The sequence below is a fragment of the Heterocephalus glaber genome, unplaced genomic scaffold (assembly GCF_053883595.1).
Source record: "Heterocephalus glaber isolate CG9 unplaced genomic scaffold, H.glaber_assembly_v1.0 deba00001594, whole genome shotgun sequence".
Classification (NCBI taxonomy): domain Eukaryota; kingdom Metazoa; phylum Chordata; class Mammalia; order Rodentia; family Bathyergidae; genus Heterocephalus; species Heterocephalus glaber.
Window position 1 is genome coordinate 12,668,714 of NW_028258369.1, and position 27,946 is coordinate 12,696,659.

At 45.9% G+C, this 27,946-nt stretch overlaps 1 protein-coding gene and 1 pseudogene across 4 annotated transcripts in view; one reads left to right on the forward strand and one right to left on the reverse strand.

Moving 5' to 3' along the window:
* Rai2 (retinoic acid induced 2) overlaps nt 1–13,662 on the forward strand; it is a 65,410-nt gene extending 51,748 nt beyond the window's left edge. For 2 of the 4 annotated variants that reach the window (XM_004866141.3, XM_004866140.4), the window contains exon 2: nt 11,680–13,662. In XM_004866141.3, coding sequence (XP_004866198.1) covers nt 11,704–13,293 — 1,590 coding nt within the window. In that variant the 5' untranslated portion in view covers nt 11,680–11,703 and the 3' untranslated portion in view covers nt 13,294–13,662. Of the gene's footprint in view, nt 1–227; nt 283–3,739; nt 3,771–11,679 lie in introns of those variants that run through there. The other 2 variants (XM_021245362.2, XM_004866142.3) reach the window with 2 other exon arrangements.
* Nucleotides 13,663–18,545: 4,883 nt separating this feature from the next.
* On the reverse strand, nt 18,546–21,716 carry LOC101710548 (serine/threonine-protein kinase Nek9 pseudogene; annotated as a pseudogene).
* Nucleotides 21,717–27,946: the final 6,230 nt, after the last annotated feature.

A 27,946-nucleotide genomic window follows, 5' to 3' on the forward strand; every position in this document is an offset into this window, starting at 1 on the left:
TAGACAGTCAAAAGGCAGTAACTTCAGAACCTTGAAAGTGCTCATGAGTCCATATGCAAGAGGCATAGGGCTGTGGTTACTCTTCTTCCTCTCAAGCCCTCTATTCTGAATGAGAGATAGATATTTTGGTATTTATATCACAGTTTCCCTACCATCTTTAGGTTCTCATATTACAACAGCATTGTCCTCTGTTTTCACTGCATGTTTCAACTATGTTGGGGGATAAGTGAGCTTGCGGGCTGGCCTGGAAACTTCACCATCAGGCGTATCACTAATTCTATGGTAAGTACCTTCCCAGTTCCCAGCAGCAGACTTTTAACTGAACATTTGAACAAACAGGATCACAAATGTGCAAACTTGTTCAGATGCCAAGGGAGTGTGTGTGATGTTACTCGACATGGAAATAGGGCCCGTGGGTTTGGAGAGGAAGGCAATGATGTACGGTAACAACAAGGATGACAATGCCGATGATGGTAATGAGAATGATGAAGATGAAGACAATGACAATAGCTATAACTATAGTGACACTTATGACAGTTGCAGGGGTTATGGAGCCAATGATGATGATGACAAGGATAACAATGATAGGCCTTTATTTACTGCACATTTTCCATGTGCCAGGCACTCCACCAAGTGCTTTAGATTATATCCCTTAATCGTTATAACCACCTCATGTGATAGAGATTTTTTAAATGTTTATCTTACACAGAGGGAAATTGAGGCTTAGAACTAACTTGCCCAAGATCCCACAACTAGCAAAGTTTGGCGGAACTGAAATTTGAAGCTGGGCCAGTCTGAGTTCAAGACTTCAGCTCCTACTCACTTTCACGGTGAGTGGGCACTGGCTTCATGCTAGTGTTGGTGAGGGGCTACCAGGCATTAGGAGAAGTGGAAATCTGAACACTAGTCCTTTGTACATTAGAATTCTGTACCCCTTCCTTCCAGTGACCCTTCCAAGGGTCTATTTCTGGCACACTGGTCTCTGGAAAATGTCCTGCTAATGACACAGGATTATAAACAGTCTTTTTCCCAGAGCAAAAATTTAACCTTTGTATCTCAACCTAATTAGAAGTATTTTCTCTTCCAGAGGCAGGTTTTCCCCGCCTTTGTTCCAAGTTTAAGAAGCTTCTTTGTTGCCAGAAGAATTTCCCCCAAATGTAGTTCTTCAAGATGATAGTCCCTGGCCTGAGACTTTACATGTGGCCTGTGTTCCTGCAGGATGTCACTCCTATGGCTCTAACATCGGGGGTATTTTGGGTCTAGGTGTCAAGTGGAAGGCTGTAGGGCCTTGGCCGAATGCAGGGACAGGCACTGGCTGACTCACAAAGCCCACTATCCAAGGGAGTGCCCTTGCTACCACCAATAGTTCTTCCTAATTGCCCCCCCCGCCCCGTGATGCTGAGATATGCCTCTCACCTTTCCCCTAGCCTCATTAAAACTTGAGGAGGAGATTTTTTTCCTTTTAGCAGTAGAAGATGCTTCCTCTGGAAAATAAACATTGATTTTTCTCTATCTATCTATCTATTTATTTATTTATTTTCTCTGTTTTAGAAAAGGTCTTGCTCTAAGATGGTCACCTACAGCTATCTAGGAACTGACATTCTTCCTTTAGATAGATACTTACTCCTTGTAACAGTCAAGCTTTGCCTGGATTAAGAGACACCTGAGGAGATGACTTGATCATAGACTCATCTGTGGATTAATCTACTGATGTTCATAGCTGAATGTTCTATTAGGAGTTGGGGATCAGTTGTAGGAGGGGGTTCACTCTGAGCTTGCCTTTAGAGGGCATATCTCTTGCTGGCACTCTTCCCTGTTCTCTGCTTCCTGTCAGCCATGAAATGAACAGCTTTGCCCCACCATGCCCTTCTGCCATGCTATTTCTGCCATGGAGCTAGTTGGACTGAATCCTCCAAAACCATGAGCAAAAACTCTCCTCCTTTAAATTGTTTGTGTTGGGCATTTTATGGCAGCAACAAGAAACCTGATCAATATACTTTTTTACTTCTTCAACAAATATGGAACTTAAAAGCAGATAACCCTGGGAAAATATGGATTTGGTCAATATCTTGAGATCCACACTGAGAGACAAGACAACATACCATCAGAGAAAGTGGTACCAGGGTGGAGGGATAGGAAGATCTTGCCTGGCACACAGTAGGTACCCATATTATTTTTGAATGAATAAATGAATGGACATGAATCTAGTGCCTGACTCCAACCTCACACTCAGGCGTGTGTGATGTGAGGGGCCACCATGAATATTTTGTAGGAAGGGTAAAAGTAGTCAAGAGTAGGAAGTGAGATCACAGAGACATCTGACATTATCTACCAGAGAGAGTAAAGAGGCAGAGTGTCCTCTCTAGCCAGTCTCCTAGATTTCTCTTGAGCTCTGGTAGAACCCAGCAAAACCTTGGAAAATTGGGCCTGTGAGCTCTTGGCTCGCTCCCTCTAATTCTGCTTGACTGCCCACACCTACTCATCCTTCTGGGTCCACAGCAGCTCAACTTGAGGAAGGCTGGATTTGACTCCTCAACAAGGACCACTTGCTCCTGGAAAGACTAAGGCATATTCCATGCTACAGAAGAGGAACCTGGGTCTTAGGAGTATAAAAATGACTTTCCTACAGTCATGAAAAGTTCGCATGTCTTGAATCTCTGACTTCTATTTCAGTAGTTAACTATTAGGCATAACTGACTCGAGGAAGATATTCTTTATTTATCAAGTTCTTTGCTCATCAAACTTTTTCATTAGTGCAAATTAAGTATACAGAATAATAGGTACATGCATGTGACATACTTTGATTATTTCTACTCTTCTATTCCCTCCTTGTCTTTCCCTCCCTTCTCCCCTCCATTCCATCCTTCTTCTCTAATAGTCTCCTTTCTACTTTCATGTCTTTTTTTTTTTTTTAGATTTCACATATGAGAGAAGCATGTGATAGTTATTTTCTGAGTGACTTGTTTTCTTAACATGATCTATTAGTCCGCTTTCTGTTGCTGGGACAAAATACCTGACATACACAACTTAAAGGCTTGTTGTTTCAGAGGTTTTAGTTCATGGTTAACTGGCTCCAAGGCAGAAATATGGTGGGAGGCAGCGGCAGAGCGAAGCTGCTGACCTCATGGCAATGGGAAGCAGAGAGACAGGGCACGAGCCAGAGAAGGGGCCAAGAACCAGATATAGTCCCTAGGTCACACCTCCCAGACCCATTCAGGCACACCAAGGAGTGTGTTCCACTAATCTCCTAGGAATCTCTTAAGCCATTTAAGTTGATAATCAAGATTAACCATCACACAGGATTCCATTTACTCTTCTTTCTGGTTTAATAATATTCCTTTGGGTATATCTACCACATTTTCTTTATTCATTCATCCATTGATGAGCACCTAGGCTGTTCATCAAATGCTTTTTGACATTTAGATCATTGAACCAAAATATTCCACTTTCTTTGGTGTTAGGTCCTGGTTATAAGAGTGATGCTCTAATGCTATCTGGTTGACTTTGTGGTTAGTGTGTCAGAGTCAAGTGCTCCTCTGTGTCCTCTGACATTTGAAATGAAGGCGATGGTTCAGGTGACGTGCTTTTGAGGAAGGAACACACGCATCGGAGTCAGTATATTCTATGCTGTGTGAATTTGAACAAGTGGCTTGACTCTGAGCCTCAGCTTCCTACTCTGCAAAACAGGAGGGGTGGCCTAGGCCAGTAACCCTAAGACTTGCTCCGGCAGGAGGACCCTGGAAATCCCACTGGGACCTGAGAACATCTGAGTAAGTAATGCTTTCATTTTTACATTCCTATCAGAAAACTGAGCATCCTCTCAATACACACATACACACACAGTTATATATGCCTTTTTATGTTTGTTTATTACATACAACATAAAAGTAGAAAAATAAGAACGTGATGGTAAAATGAACATAAATAAATGTTATGGCATCTGAAAGCATGACCTTACCTCTTCTTCCCGGAAAGATCTTGAAGCCCCTGGTGTTAATGACCATTTGACGATGCCGGGCCCCACCTCTTCTATTTTTCACCAGTATCAGATCAGACCTAATGTTTGCACTGTGTCCTCTCTGACAGGCTGTCCCTATAGCTACTGCACATCCTCACAGAGGTTTGTTTCAGTTGAAATCCGTGTAGCTACCACTGTTTTAATAAATTCAGCAGTGTATTGGGGAACTCATTTTCAAAACTAATTTGAGTAGTCATATTCCTTTTGGAGGCTGTGTAGATCTCTAGATGTGAAAGGCAATCAACCATAAGGCAGGTGATATTTTGTGTATTCTCCATATTTTAACCAATTTGGGAATACATTCATGTGGTAATTATGTTCATAGCTTTGGTAAAAAGGTCCAGTGCTGATCTTTAAAGCTCAGAAAATTTAATCACTGGGGCAAGTAACTGACAATTATTATACCCTATAGGGAGAGAAAAACATTTTTTACCCAGTTGGAATTACTTCTTATGCAGGGCATCCTAGGTTTTGAATGGCAAAATCTTATTGTATTAAAGAATAAAAATCATGCTTTCCTTATTTGACTCAGTGAATGGCTGGCGATTTTTATGCAGAAATAGGCCAAGCATTGAGGGTGTGGCTTAAGTACTGTATCTAAAGTAGACTCAGAATAGAGTATGGATGGAAGGGGACAGGATTCTTAGCGGAAGCATCTAGGAAATCACCCTGGCAGGATGGAGAGACATCTCACCTCATCCTGGGGATGGGAACATTGTGAGGGCCAGAGGAGAAGTTGGGGGAGTTTGGAATTTTAATCGTCTCAGTCCTTTCTGTGCAGTAAGAAGGAAGATCAGTTACTAAGAAGTTTGAGTCATCAGCTGCTTTGTTCTCTGGCCTTTTGATTGGGGTTCCCAGCCTGACTGTACATTAGAATCACCTGGAGAATGTTTCAGAACTCCAATGCTCAAGCTGCTTCCCAGGATAATTAAATCAGTCTTAGGAGTGGGACCTATGCATTGGGGTTTTTTTGTTGTTGTTTTATTTTGTTTTGTTTTTTGAGACAGGGTCTCACTATGTAGTTCAGGCTAGTCTTGAACTCACTATGTAGCCCAGGATGACCTCTAACTTGGGGCGAGCCTCCTGCCTCAGCCTCCCAAGTGATGGGATTACAGGCGTGTGCCATCATACCTGGAGGCATTGGTATTTCTTAAAAGCTCCCAGGTAATTCCAGTTTCTAGCCTTGCTTAAGAATCAGTGGTAGAGCAGGGCTTCTCAAACTTTAAAATCTTGTTGAGATGCAGAGTATGACTCTGGGTCTGGGGTGTGGCCCCGGACTCTGCATTTCCAACAAGTATCTGGGTGGTGCAGCTTCTCCAAGGAGCCCACTTTCAGCAACAAGGACATTGACAATCCAGTGTTGACCAGAAATAATTGATAGCTGCCTACACACTCTCCAATGAACAAAGTTCTTGCTATTTTACAGTTGGAAAACACACATTTTGAGAAAACTTTCAATTATGCACCATCAAATGCTTTGGTCAGCAGTGGACTGCATATATGTGGTAGTTCCACAAGATTATGCCACAAGTAACATCTTAACCGTCTTAGTCTGTGCACCCAGCTCTGTGATGCACAATGACAAAATCAACCAACACTGTGTTTCTTAGAACATGACCCTGTCATTACTGATACACGACAATCATTTAAAGAATGATTATTTTAGGAGGGGAGCATCTTATTTTATGGTACTGGGGATTGAACTCAGGGCCTTAGCACTAAGCTACATGCCCAGCCCTTTTTAAAACTATTTCTTTTTAGTTTTGAGACAGGATCTTACAAAATCTCTAAATTGCCTGGGTTGGGTTCTAACTTTTGATCCTTCTGCCTCAGCCTTCCAAGTACTGGATTACAGGCCATGTGCCAGCCACCACACCCAGCTTAGGAAACTTGTTTTGATAGGAAAATCTAGATGATGTTTATTTCAGTGGCAGAGAAGAGCAGGTCACATCTTCAGCTTTTTGGAGGTGGGAGTAGTCCAGCCATGGTCCTGCAGAACGCTTGTGTTGGGACAGAGGCCTGAAGAAGAGACTTGGAAACGCATACCGGAACGTCCTGGTCTAGGGGTAGAATCTGCCCAGTGTAGCCCAGATCACTAAGGTCATTCCCCCTGACGTAACCATGCCTCCCCAGTGACCTCAGTCCAGTAATCCAGTAATGGATGTCACAGAGCCTTCAGGCAATGGCCTGAAGTCAATGGCCTCTGACTTGAGTTGCTATGAGACAAGCCCCTCCCCGCCTGCCCTCTGCAACTGAGATAACCCCTCCTAAAGTGTCTGCTTTGAGATGCTTGGAGTTTTGGAATGGGGGCCTTGTGGCCACCTTTATAGTCATTCCTATGGTGAAAATGTTTCCAGTTCACGAAATAAAATCAAACCTCTGTCTTAAAGTGATGTGTACCTCTGAGAGGGGCTCCCAGCATTCCCGGCTTAGAAACCAGGCTCAGTGGGGATCCTTTCAGAGACTGGTCTGGGCCACTGTGGGCTCCACTGCACATTCTAAGCTTTCTTCAGTTTGAGTTGGTGCAGCATCTTCAAGGGGGCTCCCGCTAGGATCATTTAGTGAATTCTAAGGAAAGCAGTAGCTCTGATTTTGTTTCTCTGGGTGCAGCCCAGAAACGTGGGATGAATTTATCACACTCAGTTCCACGGGGCTCTTCACTGTGCACAAAGTGTTTTCATATCTACTGTCTCCTGGCCAGTGAAGGTGGGTGGTCTTTTCCATGTTCTCCTGAGGTACCTGTGAGTCGGATCCTGCTCTTCCGTAACAAGAGCCTGGTGACCTCTGTCATAATTGGCCTTGGGGGAGTTTTAGCCTTTCTGGGTCACAGTTTCCTCAGCTGTCAGAAGAGTCAGGAACAGGTTAGAGGCACTGTAGCTTTAATGACCCTGCCTACCTTGCCATGTCATGATTCTACAAACAGTGGGCCTGTGCCTAGAGTATAAGGATGAAAATACCAGGCTCAGGGAGGCTCACGTATTCATTCATGCAACAAATCATCTAGAAAAGATTTCCTGAGCACCTACGTCTTAATTACTTTTCTCTCCTTGCTGACACAAAATACCTGACACCCAAAGTTAAAGGGAGAAAGGTTTTACTTAGCTTACAGTTCGTAGAGGTTTCAGTTCATAGTTGGCTGGCTCCAAGGCAGAGTGGTACATGGCAGAGGCGCATCGCAGAGGAGAGCAACAGTTCCTGGACTATGCACTATGAATCAATCACACACTCTAGATCCAGCCACCTTTGAAAATGCCCCATCTAAAAATGCATGAGGCTTTGGGGGCACATCTAGACTCAAACCCTAACAACCTACTATCCACCAGGCACAGTAGCAGAAAAAACAAATAGGCAGTGCAAATGTGGAGGTGGTCAGGCTAGACAAAGTTAAGTTGGGGTCCTATGGGAGGGAGCTCAGTAACAGTGGGAAAAGATCCCAGAGGAAGCGACTTTGGGAAGGGACTGAAACCCCAAAGTCTGACAGATGAGTGGGAGTTGGCTAGGTGAAGACAGAGGCTAGACAGGGTTCCAGACTGAGGGGCAGACCCTAGGAGCAGCCAGCCTCCTAATTAGATCTTTGCAGTACTTGTATGAGAAGTTCAGATAATAATTTTGTGACCCCTCAAGTCCTCTATCCCAACTACTGTCCCAGACATCCCTTCCCCACTTCACATCTACCCTAGGCCCCGAGGCTTTTCCCCAAAGTCTCCATCTGGGGGGCCTGGGGGTACACTGGAGCAAAGCTCTAGCAACGGGCCGAGTGCCAAGAGATCGAGCATCTCCACAACTGCAGAGCCAGATTGCCAACACTGCCGTTATTTACTGACACCACCCCTCCACCCAGTGATAAGGAGCATAAGAGGAACGGATGGGAGACCACATTTAACCCATTCCGAAACGCTACTTTGCAAAACTCAAAATGTTTCCTACATCTCTAAAGAGGTTCATGCCCCCTGTGCTTGAGCATTCATCTGTGGCTCCCGCGATGCTCCTTAGTTTGAAGAGGCCCTCAGCCCTCCCCTGCCCACACTAATCAGTAGCTTGGCTGAGCAGGGAGGACGGGCCTCTGGCTTTTCTCTAGTCATTAGCTGGCTTCTCAGCTCATCCTCAGGGACAGAGACTTGCCCTTTGAACTATCAATTCATGAGCTGATTTTTATTCTCCAAGCATAGCTGAGACTTTCTGTATTAGCTCCTGCAGCAGCAATGCCCACAACACCTGCACTATCTGCACAGACCCCCTTGGCCGCTGACTCAGAGTTGCTGGCAGGTTGAACATCGAGGGGAGGGGGTGCTGAGAGAAAGAGGGAAAGTGCCTGTCAGGGAGGTGGAAGGGTGCATAATGGAAGCAGAGATCACATCTCCTTCATCTGGCTACTGCTGGGGACAGCGCTGCACCTGGTGGGGATGAGGTGCTCACACGACTGTGCCCGTGGCCAGTGGTTCTCCAGAGAAGGGAACACCTTTGGCCAAGAGCAGTTGTGTTGGAAGATGTGGAAGGGAGCTTTTGGCCAGAGGCTTCCTTTCTTTTTTTCCCCATATTAAGTTTATTGGCACGTGTTAGGTATACATTATGATCACGTGCTGCATCATTGGGAATTTGCACCTGTACGTGATGTATCTTGGCTCTTCTTTTTTCCCCATTCCACTTCCCTCCCTTTCACCCCTCCACCCTTCCCTATTTACAAATGACTTTGTTTCCATTTTATCCTTCTTTTCTCATCATTTCCCCCCCTTCTTTGTGAGGCTTCCTTTCCCTTTGCTCCTGAGGTACTGCATACTGTTCCCCTCTACCTGCAGTGGTGAGGGGGGACAGCTGAGACTCGTGGTAGAGGAAAAAGAATGATCAACAGTGCCATGAATGTAGTGGAAGGGACCTGGCCTCCACTTTGAAGAAATCTTATACTCAAGTGCTCTTATACTGAAGGAGAGGTGTAGCCCCTACAGGTCCCACAGGGGAAACAGAGCCTAGGGTTGGCCTTGAACTCTACTCCCAGCTTCAGTGCACCCTTAAACTAGTTATTTAATTTCCCTGTGGAATTAGTTTCCCCCTCAATAAAATGGACAAAATTCTAGGTCACTGTGGCAGGGTCATTCTGAGGACTGAATGAGGTAGTGCATGGGGAGTTCTCAGAAGAAAGCCTGAGTTTCAACTCTTGCCATCTGGGGGAGGAGCAGGGGCCTGTGGAAGATGCCTCAACCTGACAGGGTCTGCTCCTCACACCTGAGGAGGTTCTGGGGAGTTAGCAGTCCTTGATCAGGGCCAGGCAGGAAGAGGAGTGAGGTTTCCCAGGAAACAATGCGAGCTGAAAGGTGTATGTGAGGAGCAGGTGGAGGAGATACCCAGAAGTTTTCCCTCTCTCCCTTGGGAGGTGGTTGAGCAAAGCAGACAGGGAGAGAGGGAAGCTGCCATTTCTGGAAGGGCAGACAGATGTAACCATCATGAGCAAACAGTCACACAGTTGGATAATCCTAACCCTGCAGGAAGCCTGAAGGTGGCACAGAGCATATCTTGACTTCTGCTGGGCTCCACAGAATTTGCCTTGAATGGGTATCCACAGGTATCTTCTCTGACTATTGCTGTTCTTTTCCTCTTTGGTCCCACCTAAGCTTCTCTTCAGCTTTTTCTCACCCTTTTTAGAATGGCCACAGTGAGGGACAGGTCAGAACCTTATAGAAGAAGCCTTTGTCCTGCAGGTCTTTACAAGGCTGCATGCAAGCGACACCAAGAGGTGTCCCTCTGCTGTTGCTGCCTCTCCTGGAGTCTCTGATGCCTTCTCATGCTAGCACATTGCTGTCTGATCAAAGGCACATGCCCTCACCAGACTAAATCTCCATGAAAGCTGGAACCTTGTCTCTCTCACTCATCACTTCAACTCTAGCCCTCAGCAAAGTGCTGGCATGCAGTGGTCATTTGGCAAATGACTTGGTTGGATGAGTGAATGAATGCACACATGTGTGCATGAATAATGTACTGGAGGCACGGTGTTTTCTGAGGTGAATCAAGGAGCACTCATCTCGTGAAGAACCAAGCCCTTCAGCTGGGGCAAGCCCTCTCACTCTCTCTGGGGCCAGGCTGCCCCCCAGCTCTGCCCTAAGGGAATTTCTGCCCAGCAAACTGGGTCATCGTGTGGTTTCCAAAGGGTACACTTCCCATAAGGAGACAGGCTCTTTTGGAGGCACTGCAGTATGCCCTGCCAAGAACAAGGCCCGCCAGTCACTCTCCGCAGAGTTGTTTGCCCAGCATCCTTCCCTTTCCCTCCCCTCCTCCTGCTCCAGAGAAACTCCTTGTTCTGTGCGTTTGACACATTTTGATTGCCTGGAAATATCACAGAGTTGTTCATTTGTTAAAGCTACTTTCTTGTAGTGAGATATTATTTGCTTATTTCTAAACACATGCTATGCTGGGCCACCTCTTTTTATTGCTTGGGAGGTTGTGTTGGTACTTTGGGGAAGAGGAGAGGAGGGCAAGATGACCACAGGACTAAAGTCTACACAGCTGAGACAGGTAAGATCAAGAATCTTGAGTTGCCCCAGGCCTGCCCAGTGAAACTGAAGATTATTGAATTATTATTGAGCCCAACCAGACTCCAGCGCTGCACAGGTCCCTGAGTTAGACATGGTGCCTGCCTTCTCCATGACAACAAGGCTAAATATGGACGCGTTTCCATGGAGAGCCATATCGCAGCTGCAGCCCTACCTCTTCCAGGAAGCACACGCGCTGGGCTCCTTTGGCCTCTCAGGAGGTGGCCAGGGGCCTTCGGGAGGTTCCACGGACACCAGGAAAACACTTCTCACCTTTGAGAATTTAGTTTCCAACAAGGGTTCCATTTCTCCACCCAGCCCTTGACTCATCAACACAACCTCCTCTTGGTAGGTAGATGTTAGGAGAGGTCACAAGTCACACAGATGAGCTGATTGGGAAAGTGACACTGGACCTGATGGCCATTCATGCAAGCCATCCCATCTTCATCTTGCTCCAGGAAATGGATTTTCCTGTTGTCAGGAGGAAAATGGATATCATTGGTCAGAGGGAAGCAGCCAGACAACTGTAACAACCCTTGTGTGAATGCTCTGTTCTTCTGCTCATCAAATCACTCTTGGAAGAATTATTGCTACAGTTTTTGACTTTCTGAAAATTTCCATAATTTTTAAATAATTCTATAATTATTGCTACAAAAAGTTTTTTTACTGCTCCCTTCCATATTCATAGAATACTCAAATGTGACAGGGTTTTATTTTCCCTTAAGGGAAAGTAAGTTTTTGCTCCTTATTTGAATTTGAACAACTCAAATCTTTGCATAGTTTAACTGTCTGACATAGCAATGTGGAATGAAACTTTGTTTCTGTTGAAAGCTAAACATACAATCTGAGTATTAGGCTTAAAAATACCCTGTTTAACATCACTTGGCTACTTAGAGATTACATCATCAGTGTTTATAGCTTAATCGTCTGTTAAATTAGGGCTCTCCAAGCACAGCTGATCACATGGGTGTGTTCGTGTACATTAGGAAATATCTATAATGTATATTTATACATAGGGAGCTGGGTTGTGCTTCCCACTTAACTAAGATATGGAAACTTTTTAAAGATGTAGAGAGAGCTCTTAATGCAATTATAAATAATCTCTTAAGGAAGATTGATATCGTGTGTTCTGTGTTACAGGCCAAGTGGCATCAGAGCCGAGTGATGGATGACCTGCAGTCCCAGAACCTCTCCATGGACATGACTGACTCCTCTCCCACCTTGGCCAATAACAGACTGGAGAACGGCATGGCCCAGCTGATCACCACTGAGGCCTGGAACATCAACTCCACCGACCTGGTCAAGAAGGCCCTAGTGACCGTGCCAGCCCCATCCATTCTGAACCCCCCTTCCGAGTCCCAGAGCGGCATGGCTCTGAAAGTAGCAGCCACTGTGCTGCAGCCCCTGTGTCTCGGGGAGAGTCCTGTGGTAATGCCCATTCACATGCAGGTGGAGGGGAGCTCCGCACCAGAGCTCAACCCCAATGCAAACGCCACCTACGTCATGACCACGCAGGGTCCTGTGCAGCTGCCTGTGGTGCTGGAGCAGCATGTCTTCCAGCACCTCAACTCCCCTCTGGTCCTGCCACAGGAGGCCCCGTGCTCCTCCAATGCCATCCACAACAACCTCTTCCAGGGGGCTGAGGACTCCGAGGCCCAGCCCCAGCTCCTGGACCTGAGGATCCCCAGCCAGCCGCAGGAGCCCACATTGCCATTTGAAGCTGTGCTCCAGAATTTGTTCCCCTCCCAGGGCTCTCTCGGACCCCCACCCTGTCAGCCTCCTCCTAGCTATGCCCCAGTGCCACCACAGCCCTTTAACTCCCCCTTGTCCCCCCTGGTCCCACCAGCCACCCTCTTGGTGCCCTACCCTGTGATCGTCCCCTTGCCAGTGCCAGTCCCCATTCCCATCCCCATCCCAGTGCCTCAGAGTTCTGAATCCAAGTGCAGACCCGGTTTCCCCAAGCCACCATCTTCCTTCAGCCTGCACTCTTTTAAAGGCACCCAGATCCCCCTGGAAAAGGACGAACTAAAGCCCTTAAACATCCTCCAACCGAAGGAGTACTTCCAACTCAGCCGCCACACAGTCATCAAGATGGGGAGTGAGAATGAGGCTCTGGATCTTTCTATGAAGTCAGTGCCCTGGCTCAAGGCCGGTGAGGTCAGTCCACCAATCTTCCAGGAAGATGCGGCCCTAGACCTGTCACTGGCAGCCCACCGGAAGTCTGAGCCTCCCCCAGAGACACTGTATGACAGCAGTGGGTCAGGGGACAGCCCAGGTCAGACCGTGATAGAGAAACTTCCCAGTGGCACGGAAGTGCCCTTTACCCCTGCTCCGCCCCGCGAGGCCGCCACCACGCTGGATAGCCACATGGGCGGCAGCAGTACTGCTGAGATGGTCAGCCGGCCCAGCCAGCCCGGCAGCGAGGTCAAGGCTGAGCACAACATTGAGATTGGGAGCGAGTCCCAGGCAGCTAAGGTCATCGTTTCAGTTGAAGACGCTGTGCCTACCATCTTCTGTGGAAAGATCAAAGGCCTCTCGGGGGTATCCACCAAAAACTTCTCCTTCAAAAGAGAAGACTCTGTGCTTCAGGGCTATGACATCAACAGCCAAGGAGAAGACTCCATGGGAAATGCGGAGCCCCTTAGGAAACCCGTTAAAAACCGGAGCATAAAGTTAAAGAAAGTGAACTCCCAGGAAATCCATATGCTCCCGATCAAAAAACAACGGCTGGCCACCTTTTTTCCAAGAAAGTAAATAAAGGCTTTTTAAAATTTTTATGATTGTAACATGGGGAAAGGTGCATTGGTTTTTTAAAAAGGCATTTAAAACAAATTATCTTTGTTAATTATTTGGGGGAGTAGGTGGGAAATGGAAAGGTGAATCGGCTCTAGAGGCCCTGTAAGCTAGTTATCATTTTCTTTCTTAAATTTTGACTTTTCACAAAGGAGTAAATAAGAGCAACCTATTTTTCAAGCAGATTGCACATTTTTTGCAGCTTTAATGGAATATTGGGTGAATCAGAGGGGTAAAAAAGCTATTTTCATTGCCACAAAGTGCTTTGATGATGTAATACCTAATAAAGGGTAGGATGAATATTTCACAATAAATGTTTGTTTGCACTAACTGGTTGCAGTATTCTGTCATTTATAGAATGTGCATTCCTTAACTGGCATGATTGGGCCAAAACTCCTGCTTTGTAAAGAGTTGTAAGTTAGCTGTGCCTAGCGATCTAAGCTCTTCAAGGATAGTAGAGACTATTGCCGGATGCCCCCATAAAAGGTGGATTAAGAGCATGTATAACCTTGAGCAAGTTGCTTCCCCTTCTAGGCTTTGGGCGGGGGGGTTATAAAGAAGGGGCAGGGAGGTGAGTTTCAAGAACGCAAGGCCCCTTCCAGTTCACACTTAAATGTGTCAAATTTTATACCTGGACCTTCTACTAACTAAAAACAAATGTGTCTGAAAGAAAAAGGAACTTGCTTCCCTTCTCCCCTACCCCAGAGTTTAGCCAGGAAGGGTGATAAGAGCATTCATTGTTCCCAGTGATTGAAAACCTTGCAAGTCAAGAGTATGACTGCAGGCCATTCAGAATAAGAGGAAAGTTGGTAGGTGGTACATTCAGATAGAGTTATTCCCAGCCTCGGGGATGGGATCGGGGAAAGAAGAGAAACTCATTTTTTGTTAGTTTAACCCAGTGGTTCTCAAATCAGGGTGACTGTGCCCCTTCCCAACATCTGGCAATGCCTAGAGACACTTTTAGTTGTCACAACTGGGGGAGGAAGTCCTACTGGCATCTACTGGGTAGAGACCAGGGGTGCTGCCACATCCTATAATGCACAAGAAAGCCCCCCCCAAATAAAGGATGATCTGACTGAAAATGTCAGTAGTGCTGAGGCCAAGAAGCCCTGGTTCAGCTATTTCTTAACGGATGGAAGTGATGCACTTGGAAGGAGAGAACAGAGTGTTGCTCTTCCCTGACAACATAAAGACACCCACACAAACGAGGAACTGTGAGCGTGCATTTAAAATAGACCTGCTAGGTGGCACATCACACTTGTGTCTGAAACTGTGCTAGTGAGAGACTGATTAGTGCATGCCTGCTTTACACTTAAAGCTCCTTCACTTCTTGCAATTAGTATGTATCCAGCTGTTACTGTGAACATGAACAGGAGGAAAAGCAGTTGCAAGACTGTTCTTTTATTACCAGGCCAGACCCTCTGTGTATAGGGATACAATTTTAGCTGGTCCTGTATCATACACCCAGAGTGGATCGTCTCTTTCATGCTTTTTTCTGTGTTGTTAAAATTTATTTTTCAAAGTGTGACCATTTTCTTTTTCAAAGTCCAACCAAGCAGCAGTTTCAACTCAGGCTAACTAATCTCATTATCCAGCATCAGCCGGACTCCATCTTTTCAGCTTCTACATGGTACAGGGGTTTTTTTCCCCCATTTTTATTCCCAGCGTGGGTTTCTGGCCATGCTTCCTGAGCGTGGCACGTGCATTCTAGTTTCAAATCAAGCACAAATGTGCCTAGAGACTAGCGTTTCCTGTTCGCCTGTTGTCTTTTCACATGCTTGCAGTAGTTTCTGCTGCCACGCTGTGCTGGACAGCCTTTCTATCCCAGCCAGTAGGGCTCACGTCTTCACAATGGATTGGGGCTGCTTATGTGGATTTAGGGAACAAAACTTGCAATTTTCCCTTTAGAATCAAGTACTTAAAGCTGAGTGACATGCAAGCAGAAAGGAAAGCATTTGCAGCCTGTAATTACCTTATAAACCTCAAACCACAAATTTCTCTTTGTTGTATCAGGGATGCCCTTCTCTCTGCAGATGGCAGCTCCGGTTAGGTGAGAAAGGCTGGCTCCACAGGCAGTCTTGAGTGTTAGGCAGTGTGGGCCAAACACCAGGCCCCCATGGATTCCTGGACTAGGCTTCCTCACACGCCTAGCCAAACCTTTTGAGATGTGTGAAGGCTACATCCAGAGTACTGTGTTAGGGCTGAGGGTTTTGCTACAGCAACAGCTTCTGCAACAACACCTTCTGCCTGTCCCCTTCCTACCTTTGATGGAAACTGGAATCCAAGTCTGTTTAGCTACATGCAAGCCAGGGAATCAGGAGAAGGGAAAGGGACTGTTGCTGTGGTCAAAGTGAGCTTGGAGTTTGTGGTGGTTTAATTCCACGCCCCTTCCCCGGGCCGAAGTTTGTAGCCACTTACATCACCCTTCAGGGCTAGCAGCCTGGAACTGTGGCTCCTGGTCCGAGGAAAATGACCCCCAAGGGGCATACCAAGTGGGTCACTGGCAAACGCTCAAGCCCCATATTTTTCTACTTTATTCTACAAGCTGTGGTCATTTTTTCCCCACCCCTCACAACTGCCTACTTTTAGCTTTCAGCCGCGCAGGATTTCCATCAGGCTTTTTTTTCATAAATTAATTTCCCATCTATCCTACAGATATTTTGGGCCAACTAGTCTAAGATCAGCCTTCCAGGGATTTTTAGGAAATATGATTAGTCCTCAAGAATGTTGATATTTGCCGAGACTTGTCAAGATGGCTTCAGCTGGCTTCAGATCAGAATGATACAAAATTGGAACACATCATTAAGATACATATTTGGGGGTAGTGAACTCCTGGTGGAGTAAAAAGTAGTTGATCTAGAAGGGGAAAGGATTTATTTATTTATTTTTTAAGAGTTTAAATGTTTATTTAAAAGAGAAATACCAAACCATTCCACCCTCAGTCTTTCCAGCATCTGGCTAACAGTAAGCTACTTCTTTAGCAACAGTGTCAGCACTAGGAGTAACCCAAGTTATACTGTGACTCAAAAGCAAAAGTACTAGAAAACCAAAAGCACTTACCACTTCATAAAGGAGAGAAGCAGGACAAAACTTGGGGAGAATTAGCTACAGGAAACCATTCGAAGACATTTCTGCTGCCTTGCCTCTCGCTCTATCCAACGCACTGCTGCCACCTTTGAACTGGTTTCTGTTTGCATAGGTGTTTGGTGGCAAAAATATATGGTTGTCCCAGGCACAATTCAGGAAAGTGCAACTTGTCTCTAAGGCACACAACTTAGATTCTCAGCCAGATTAACAGCAAACCTAGACCTCCCAAGGGAGCATGCTAGAGAAAACTGACTACAGAGTTCCACTGCTAGGGAATGACTCCCCTCTGGAACAAGAGCAGGGCTCTTACCCCACTTTCTCACATTGTCACCCCATAGTCTCAGCAACGTGGCCATGTCCCTCAGCTCCAGAGCAGAAGTGATCCTTATGACGAAAACCCAAAATAACCCTCCTGCTCAGGCCTGCTGAGATGGTGAGCATGAGGATACAGGAACATGAAAGGTCAGTTAGTCCTTATGAAAACCACAGTTGCATTTACATGATGAACCAAAACCACTGTTTGGGTTTACAGCAAAACCCCAGACCTTGTAACTTTAATTCAGGGTTTGGCCCTTCCCTTATTTTAGGAAAAGGCTTCCGTGATTACATCAGTACTATTGCACTATGCTTCTCAGAATTGAGAAAACAATCAAAGATCCCATTAGACAGAGTTGCCCTTCCCCAGAGATGTTTTTTTGTTTGTTTTTTACCAGCACCAGCCTTTCACTATCGGTTTTAGGGAGATGGTAAAATTTCCCCTGGACAAGTCCTCCTACAATATTGAACAGATTGGTTTGGGGAAAATGAAACAAAATTAATTAGCTCTTTAGATGGAGGAAGGATGAACTCATCAAAATAGCTCCTCTGACCCAAAATACAGGAACATTTCATAAGGCTTTATGGGAATACAACACTCACATCCTTAAGGGAAACCATCAACCACTTGCCTAAAAGTACCTATATGCAGTTTTATTCTTTACTGTTTCCCTTTGGGAAAGCTGGTTTGCTCTTGACTACAAGGACACAACAGAAGTGAGTCTGGAGCCAAATTCCTTTTACTTGGCAGGTTCTACTTGTTCTATTAGGCTTCCTGGACCCCCAGGGTTTGGTGCTGGCTTTGGGCCACTCAAATAGGAAAGATGATACAGATTCACTGGTTATAACATGGCTTCAAAAAAACACCAAAAGGAGAGAAATACTGACTAGACATACAGAGAGGGAGGGGCTGGGGCTACTGACATCAAGATCAGAGCCATGACTCCCCAGAGCCATGATGGCAGAGGCACAAGAAGCCTTGCCAGGGCAGAAGACTTGGTGTCACAGCCAGGTAGAAGCACTGAAGCAGGCACTCCTCCCCTCTCCATTTCGTCCTAAGGCTCTTGCCTAAGGCGCCTGACCCAATTCTCTGAGACTCTCCTTCCTTCTTCAGAGACATTTTTCAGAGCTGGGAAATCCCACCCTGTACCTGGCACAGCCTGAAACCCAAGCTGTGTGATGAGGATGGATCTGCCTTTTCTCTATTTCTCATTAAACGCATTTCATCAACCTTCAGAGGAAAAGCAATCTAAACCTACTTTTCCTCCTAAAGCATTTAGCTGCATGAAGTAACTGAACTTTCTGAAAACTCACCCTAGATTGAGTCCACCAAATTTTCCTGGACTCAAGGCTCCTGAGAGGGCTCAGAATACTTTACTATTCTCCAGAGGACCCTGGGAAGGCCGTGCCTGATCCTAGCCTACTCCAGCTTTCCACTTTTCCCTCCCCATCCAGAGGTGCAATGCCTGGTGCTGAATTCCCAAGGCAGCTTAGAATCAATGGTGAAAATGATAAATGAGATATGAGCTGCTACCAGCGCAATTAAAGTGAACACTGTGTCTCTTCTTTAAAGGTGGGATCAACAGATGAGGTACAGAGCTGCTGTTGCTATGGCAGTCACTGATGACAAAGCCAGGGCTACAGGGCCCTTCTATTCTCCAAAACAAGAAAATCACTCTAGATCCTATCAAAAAGGCAATGCCACTCTCCAAACGTACAAGGAAAGTACTTCAGAGCCTCTTGTGCTCCTTGTCTGCAAGTGAACAAAGCCAGGAAAGCTGCTCTCTGCATTCAGTAAAGTGTGCTGAGAAGTTCTTTGGATCCGTTTCCTGGGGGCTATGTAGGGTTAGGAGACTAGAGGCTGGATCGACAGGACTCTGTTCCCAGGAGGCACCAGGAGGAATCTGAATCTAGGTCAGGCTTTGGATCCATTTCCATCTCTTCCTTTGCTGTCTGAGTTCCTTTGGAATGCATCCCCACCTGCTGACCTCCTTCCAATTTCTTGTTCAGCGTCTGTAGTTGGGTAAAAATCTGGAGGTTTTCTTACTGTAGCTTCTGTTGTTCAGCCAGACACTTTAACACCAGACCCTGCAATCTCTCAACCTCCACCTGCAGAGTGCTACATGCACAGGCAGGAGGGGTCAGTGGTATTCCCTTTCCAGCACAGGGTACTTCGGGAGTCAGCAGGGGTGGCCAGGCTCCTGCAGGGGCCTGAGGCTCCACAAGCACTTCAGAGGCTACTTTGAGTCCTTGCAGCTCTTCATAGGGCAGGGTATCTTTCTCGGATTCAGAAAATGCTCCACTTAGGGAAGATGAGCTGTCTGGCATGGGAATGAATTCTGCATTTTCCAGCTCCTTTCGAAGCCAGCCAGGACAGGAGCTGCTGGCCCCACAACTATTCCCCATGGGTTCTGTGGGACTGATGAAACCTTCCATTCCTCGGTCTGCTTCCATTGTTCTTCGAAAGCCTCCCCTTGGATCAGGAGTTTCCGATTCCTGCTGACTGTCCTCCTCCTCACCACCACCACCACCTCCTGGGCTACAACTCTGAACCACAGTTCCAATGGAGAGGCCGCTGCTATTAGAACAGATGGCCTTAGAATTCAATACTTTCTCAACAACAGGAATGGTGTGCCAGCCACGGCAAGACAGATCTGGGACATGATGCAGAGATCCAAAAATAGGGCAAGGCCATGAGGTACAGGTATCAGAGCCATGTGGTCTCTCAGTGGGGGTCATTGCCAGGCGGCCATTACCACCATTGCCCCAGGCAAAAATGTGGTTATCATCAGTGGCAGCAATGGTGAACTCATCACCGCAGGAGGCCCTGATGACTTGCTTCCCACCCAGGGGTCCTCCCAACAGGTTGATTCCCAGGCGCTTCTTATAATTCCCAACACCCAGCTGCCCACACTTATTGTAGCCAAATGTCAGCAAACGGCCTCCCTCATCAATAGCAGCTGGGTGAGTCTTGCCTGGGGCAATGGTATGGATTTTATAAAAGGACAACTGTTTGGCCAAGGTAAAAGAGGTTGTGTGGGGAACTTTGTGGTATGCTTCATGGTTGATTAATTCCTGACATGCACTGATTCAGACCCAGTTTGTTGAACTCATTGAGTCCACAGGCCAGCACTTTGCCTGACTGGGTCAGCAGAAAGGTCCCATCAGAGCCACACTGAACTGCAACAATAATCAAAGCCTTGGGAACATCCACCCTCTGTGGTGTATAATAATCCTCTTCTGAATCCAAACCCAGTCGTCCATGTTCGCCACAGCCCCAAGAATAGACTTCCTTGTTTCATGTCAGGACCACCACGTGATTATCCCCACAGGAGACCTGCTCCACTGGATTGCTGAGGAAGAAGTTCAGCTGCATGGGCTCTAGCACTTCAGAGCCAGCAATCTTGTCTACCCCTATGCAACCATAATAATCTGATCCAAAGGCATAGAGCTGACCCTCATCTGTTACACAGACCATAAAATCTTCACCACACAACACCTGATGGATAGCTTTGCCTTGAAACTTTTCCACGTGCTTTGGTTGTCGATAGGAAGCTTTGTCTCCATGGCCCAGTTGACCGTGTAGTTTGGTACCCCCTTGCATGCTCACCCAAGTGTACAGTTCCTTCTCCACCGTGACCACAGCAAAGTGGGTAATCCCTGCTCACACCTGCCGAGCACTACAGCCACTCTTGATGACATCCAGTTTCTAGGGGGTGGATTTCCCACCACCCCAAACATAGACTTCACCGTTTCGTGATGTTACCACAGCAATGGGTGCTTCAGTCACAGCAATGGGTGCTTGACCTTGGTCTCTTTGTAGGTGCATTAAGCAGAGTGACTTTTGCCTCCATCTGTCTCCTGCGTTTCCTGAGAAGGGGGCGATCCAGGAGTTCATCTGCAGTGGGTCTCTGCTCAGGATTCTGTTCGAGGCACTCATGAACCATCTGGATCAACTCCAAAGAGTACTGGCTAGGATCAGCTTCCATGGCCCGGATTCCTTGCAAGATCTTCATACACAGGTTGAGTGGATTGGTAGCATCAAATGTTCTCTTTAGCGTAAGCAGTTCAAAAATGACACAGCCTACTGCCCAGATATCAGACTTGAAATTGTATTTTACTCCTTGGCAGAGCTCTGGAGACATGTAATATGGGGTTCCCACAAGCGTCTCAGCCATGGAATGCTCAGAATTAAGTTTCTTTGCTAGGCCATAATCTCCAAGTTTTATCAAGTTTGCCTTGGTCAGAAAAATATTTAATGTCTTTATATCTCTATGCAAGATTCCAGCTTTATGGATGCAGCTCACTGCTGAAACAATCTGAAGAAGGTACCACACCACCATCTCTTCCTCAAACAACTTGTCCTTCTGACGAAGGATTTTGTCATACAGGTTCCCTCCATTACAGTATTCTAGCTCAATCAGCAGGGTGCTGTTATCCATGAAGTGATTGTAGTAGGCAATAATGTGGTCATGTTGCAGCAGCGCCAGAATAACAATCTCATTCAAGGCGTCACGACGTTCTTTCTCAGACAGCCGGGTCAAATCAACTTCCTTCCACACAACCAGTGAGTCATCCTCCTGCCGCGGTACAGCGTGGCCTCCCCGAGGGCGCCGCGGCCCAGGACACTGATGGGGATGTAGTGCCGCCGCCGACTCGCGGCCCGCACTGGCGCTGAGCCCCGGGCCCCACTCCCCGCCACCCCCGGACTCGCTCCCAAAGTCCGAGTTGATGGAACCGCAGTGTCGCTCGTACTCGCCCAGCACCGACATGGCGGCAGCCGTGGCTCTCCAAGGACAGCCTGCGTATCCCTGGCGGCACTGGCTGCTCAGCGGCCTACTCGCTTCAGATGCTGGCCCGAGGTTCCGCCAGCCCCGCAACCCAGAGAGGTTCCATGGTGGCTTCTACCCCCGGACCTGGAAGTAGTTCAGGATTTAAAGAATATACACTTACTATCCCAAACAGGGAAGTCCTTGACAATGAGTAGAAAATTCTAAAGTGTAGTTAAAGGTTGATTTAGATTCAAAGGCAAAACTGTCACACTTTTAGTATGAGACAAATGTCTACAATGGTGAAAACGCCAAACAAAACAGATGGAAGGAAAAAGAAAGGATATGAAAGGAGGGAGAGGAAGAGGAAGAGGGTGAGAGAGAGTGAGCCAACCCAATTACTGAGAGAATTTCAGTATGCTCATAATCTTCATAAAGAGCATAATTAATAAAACAGAGCAGGAAAGGATTTAGATTTTATTTTATAAGAGGAAATTGAGGCTCAAAAGAGTTTTCTGCTTTCAGTTTTTAAGTATCAATAACTCAAAAATATGTACTTTGTGATATTCTTAAATATTGGATCTGAAACCCAATAAACCCACAGGAATTTGGACCCTTTGGGGGCAGAAACCAATATGAATTAGTGAAGAGTCTGAATTATAGATTTGTTTCAACTATTTTGAAGATCATTCCAGTTAACTGGAACGCTAAGAACACTTGGCACAATAGTAAAGGGGAGGTTTCAAGCCGAAGGTTAGAGATGCCAAGCCTCTAAAAGTCACACTTAAAAGCTGCTAAGCTGAAAACTTTAACAGCAGGAAAAAAAGCGTTAGAGGTCATTCTGGCAGGCTTTACTTCTCATTAAATAGAAAAGGCAGTTTTCCACAACAGCTCACTTCCACCAGGTCAAATAATTGACCTCCCACATCAGTGAGACAAAATAGGGTGTATCTGAGGTCCTTCATTTTAATCTTGTTCATTTATTCCAATTAATATTTTGTTGATTTGATACTAAGTAGTACATGTGAATGTTTGAAAGAATTACTTTGAAAATATTGTAAATAATCCACTTGTAACTATTAGGAGACCGGGGAATTCTAAGCAAAGTGAGGTTTTTGGCTATACCCTGCTAAGATTATAGACAAATACAAGTTAAAGGAGATGAACGGCTAAGGTTTACTCTATTAACTTATAGGTTATCTGATAAAGATAACGGTCACCTGAAAACAGTCCTTCCTCTGTTTTGAATCTAAGATTTGGCAAGCCAAACAATTAATAAGAATGTAATGAACCCTTATTACATTGATGGCACTGTGCTCAGTCCCAAATGGTGTTGGGACAGAGGGTTTATGTATGGTTACTTCTGATAAAGAACTTGAAGATTTTCTTAAATGTAGATATTTTTATTAGGGCACATTTCGGGCACCGTTAAGTAATACCACAGTGAACAGCCGGAAGTCTTCGAGAGCAGGGAGGAACTGAATCTTATTTCTCTGTCTCCAGGTTTCTAACTACAGCACTATTGACCTTTGGGGTTGGATGATTCTCTGTTGTGAGGGGCTGTCTCATGCATTGCAAGACGTTAAGCAGTATCCCTGGCCTCTTCCCACAATATGGCAAAAATGTCTGCAGATACTGCTAAGTGTCCCTTAGAGGGGAGGACAAAGTCACCCCTGATGGAGAACCACTGTGTTATCTCCAGGGCCTGACACCTGACCTGAAGGCTCAGAATGTCCTTAATGAATGAATGTAATCAGCCAATCAGGGAGATCTGTGGTCTCTGATCTCCCACTCATATGTTCTGGTTTACTACTATGATGCTGATCTGACCAGAAACTGTTATTTGGTACCACTGTCCACCTATTCAAAGGGCTGTCATTTATCCACCATGTTATGGGCCTGCTAGAAGCTTTTCCCCAGTAAAGGAGGTTCAGCATGACTTCTCCACCTCACAGAAAGGGCAGGCACTCTGCCAGTCCTGACAGGATGCCTCATTATTTTACTAGCACCATGAAACTGGAAGGGCCCATTATTCAAAACTTACCCTGTGATGACTGTTCTGTTCGTTGGTCTTATTTCCAAGGGCAGCATAACCCAGGAATTTTCAAACATTGCCAGGAAGTTGGGTGTTTTTATTCCCTCATGTTTTTACCTAAATCCTTTTTGCTGTAATTGAGCCCAGTGTTTTGTCTCTAATGGGAACAAAAGCCAAATCTCCTCTTTTGGTAGTTCTCGATTTAAGCACCAGATCTTTTCTCAGCCTCCTTCCTTTTGGATCAAGAGTCCTCTATCTTCTCTCACTTTCTTGGAGTTCCTACGTTACAATCCTTCCATCATCTTGGTTGCTCTTTCCCCAATTTCTCCATCTACTTTGTAGAGTCAAGAACTCCGGGTAGGTGATGAAAATGTTCTAAAGTTGACTGTGGTGATGATTGTACAACTCTGTGAATATTCTTTGAAAGACTTTGAATTGTACATTTTAAATGGGTGAATTGTATGGTATGTGAATTATATCTCAATAAAGTTACCTTTTAAAAAAATAATAAAAGAACCCTAGATAGAAATTGGGAACTGATGGTGGGTTCCACCAAAGCCTCCTGGAACTTAAGTTACCTTCTGTTGTTGATCGTTTTAATATATCCCCTCTTCCCACGGGGCCCCACCATCTTTGGTTGGTTATATGCCTGTTACTACCTCTTCATATCTTGTTGGACCTCACCTATGTGACTTTCCTAGGTTTTTCCATTACTGTTAGAACTTTGCTTGGAACATCTCCCCAAGATGTTCTTGGAATCTGGAATTCCCTCACCCAGGTGATTTGTCCTGAACAGGCTTTCAACTTGGTCCCCACCATTTCCCCACCAGGATTCAAACTGTATTTGCCCCCAGACTTCTTACTTCAAACAAAATCTCATGAAGAAGACTAGTTTACAAAAACATAACAAAACAGCACCCATTCTGGTTTGGAGTCTCACATGTCTGCCTTCTTGCCTCATAGGCCCTGCATGGATGGTTAAGAAAAGCTACTACACAGCAGTGGCACTGTACATGCCCCAGCACTGCAGATTTATGCCATCCCTGAGTACCTTCTCCGTCAGGGCTCTGGACACCAGGATGATGTGCCTTCTGCTATTTTTTCATGTGTCTTATCCAGAGGTAGAGGAAACACTTGGGGAATAATGATGTGTGGGCTCAGAAATAGAAGACCAGACTCCCAGCCATCGTTTCCCACTGAGAAGAGGGCCAGGCCTCAGAATAACAGTCAAAGATCCAGGCACTGTCCCCACAGAGGAAAGACTTGGTCTGGACAGTGCTCAGTATAGCAATGGGGGCCATTGAAATGACTTGAAATAGGCCCCGGAATTCAGTCCTCACTAGGGCAGAACCAGCATACAAAGTTAACAGTTTTTTGTTAGCAAGTGATTTTTTAAGTAGAGCTTTATGAGTCTCAGTACTGATGGAAACAAGCTAACAAGGTGTTGCCTGGCAGAAGTCCTTGGGGGAATTGTGTTAACATATGGATGACATTATTTGGAAAGAGGGTATCAACTCTTTGTGAGTGAATGGGTGCTCCTGCGGTACTTGAGGTGGATAAGAACAGTCTATTTTCTTTGCGTGGCTGGGGAATGCTCGGCAGGCAGTGACAGAGCCAGATAATGGAGGGCTAATTCTTTAAGCTCCGAAACCTTTTATTGCAACTGTTTTCAATGGGAATCTTTTCAAAACGCATTAAGCATTTTGGCATAGGAAACCTTTCCTTGACTCGGTCATTGTTATGAGCATTGGCAACTGGCCTAGGCTGGGATGACAGGGTGCCCTCCAGGCCATCCAGGGAAGGGGAGCTGTTTGTCTCCAGCTGCTATTGGCTCTCCTGACCCCAGTGCCCACTCCCCACTCATACCGCATACCTTTTTTTTGGTCTTTCTTTTTAGTGTGTGTGTGTGTGTGTGTGTGTGTGCATGTGTGTGTGTGTGTTGTTTCGGTTTAAAATTTCTTCCCAACCTGTCCCTTCTCAGCTTCCATGACAGCAGAGCATGGCTTGAAACCATCACTAGCCAACTGGCTCTTATCCAGAAACTGACCCATAGCACAGAACAGCCCTTGTTTCCCTGGCAAGTGCCTCCTCCTCACTCTGCAAGGCCCAGCCTCAGTGTTGCTTCTGGGGAGGTTTTCCCAGATACTCTCCTCTCCACATTTCTCTGGGGCCCACTCCAGGGGGGACATGGCAAAGGAATGTTTCTTTCATTTTACAGAGCCAGTCTCTGTCCCTTGGGCGGGAAGGTCCCCATGAGGTTCATGAAGTAGAACTGAGCACTGTGTCCACAGCCTCTTGGCCTGCTGTGCACAGTAGCTGGTAAGGACTCAATAATCACCTATGGGATTGAAACACATAATGCCTTCTCTATTTTCATATGTGTCACTTGGCTGTATTGGACCCTACCCCAGGCTCAGGCACTGCCAGACCTTTCTAATTTGGGCCCGTTCTGGATTTTGGTCAAAGGTGACTTACACAAGCACCAGATGAACAGTATGCTGGTCTTAGATGTTTCACCTATAGCCCACCTGTTGTATTTTTGTGCCTTTAGATCCTTCCTCTGTGGAGACCATGCAGGCCAAAATCCAGCAGAGCCCATTTAAGCCATCACAACTTTCCAAATTATTGAAGTTTCAATCAGTGTTCCACTGAAATTTCCCTCCCATTGATGTTCCAGCTCTTCGTGCTCTTTCTCTTTCCTTCTTCATGATAGGCTCTGTCCCAGGTCTACAGTGCTTCTCATTCCACATGCTCTCCTATGGCGACTCCGTACATTCTCGTAGTTGTCCCTAACATCTTTATTGTGTTTATTCCCCTCCATCTCCAGCCCTAACTTCTCTCCTACCCTCCTTCCAATCTGCCATCTTCACAGGGGTAGGACTTCAAACTTAGCCTCTCCCTGTCTCACCCTTCCCTCAGATCCAATGTACACTTCCTGCTGCTGCCCTCTTTCTTGTTCCCGGGGTAGAAAATGTAGAACTGTTCTCCATGGCTTCTCCCATGCCTTCACCTTGCCAGTCTGTTTCTGTCTGACTTTGCCTCTGCAGGCTTCCGCAGATTCACCATTCCTTTCCCCAACACTGCTCACCATCTAGCCCACAACAACTCCAGCTTCGATTCTTCAAATGGCCTCAGAACCAGCTAGGGGCGTTGCCTCCGTTCCAGTCCCCCTCAATCTCTCCTCCATACTCCACCAGAATTGTTTTGGTAAAAGGCAAGGTAATGTGATTGCTGTTAGTTCCCATACCTGTGGCCTCACATGTCAGCAGGACATTGAGGTCAGCCCCCAGCCCAGCCACAAAGCTGGGGACTCTCCCATACCCCATGTGTAAGCTCCAGGATTATAGAAGGCTGGCAGTACCCAGCGCACCCCTCTGTGCTCCACCTGAGACCCTTGAATGCCCTCCTTCTAATACTCCCTTCCCACTCCCTTGGTCTGGCTAATCCTTCAAGATCTAGCTCAGAATGACTCCTCCAGGAAGCTTTCCATGACTGCTCCAGCATAATCCAAGAGCTCTTCCTTCCCTCTCATAACAGCACGTGCACACGGGTATCATCTCATTTATTTCTTAAACATCAAAACTATGACTGCCCCACTGTACCATAAACTCCTCTAGGGCCAATGTTTCTTTTTTTCTTTTTTTTTTGGTACCGGGGATCGAACTCGGGTCATTGCGCTTGCGCAGCAGGTGGCGAAACCACTGAGCTAAATCCCTGGCCCAAGGGCCAATGTTTCTTGTTTCTTACATGCCTAGCTGGGTGTTTGGTATTTAGATGGCTCTCAATAAATGTGTCTGGACTGAACTGAAACCCTAAGGGAAAGTGTAAGTATGCCCCCCATTCTTACAATGCAGCATATGGAAACCCAGACTTACAAAACAGAAATATCTGGAATCTATAATTTGCTTTGCAAAAGAAAAGATGCAGTGCTTGATTCTTTTAAATTATATGGTTCACTATGCTTTCAAAACAAGACAGATTCTTCAAAATGGGTTTCTACATTCTCATAGAAATATACATAGAACATAAAGTAAGCAATAGCCAAAATCTCATCAGTGTCATAAAAAGAAAATGTTTTGAGCATTTGCCTCCCCAGACTCTGTAGATTTTATTTATAAATTACATGCATGGACTACTGAACAAATACATACATTATAAAATGTGCACAAAAATCAAAATTGTAAAGGAATGAAACCAATGTAAATAGGTTCAATATTTTCTTTCTATAACCCAATTCATCATCTTATGGATCCCACTGGGTTATAATGAAATGAGAAAACTCTAAATCTTTCAACTGGCTGAACAAACCTTTAAATCCTCCTATAGAGGATCCATGCATCCTTCTATCTTGAAATATGGAAAATATGGAAGCACAAGATATTTCTGCATCGGAACTGGAAATCATTTG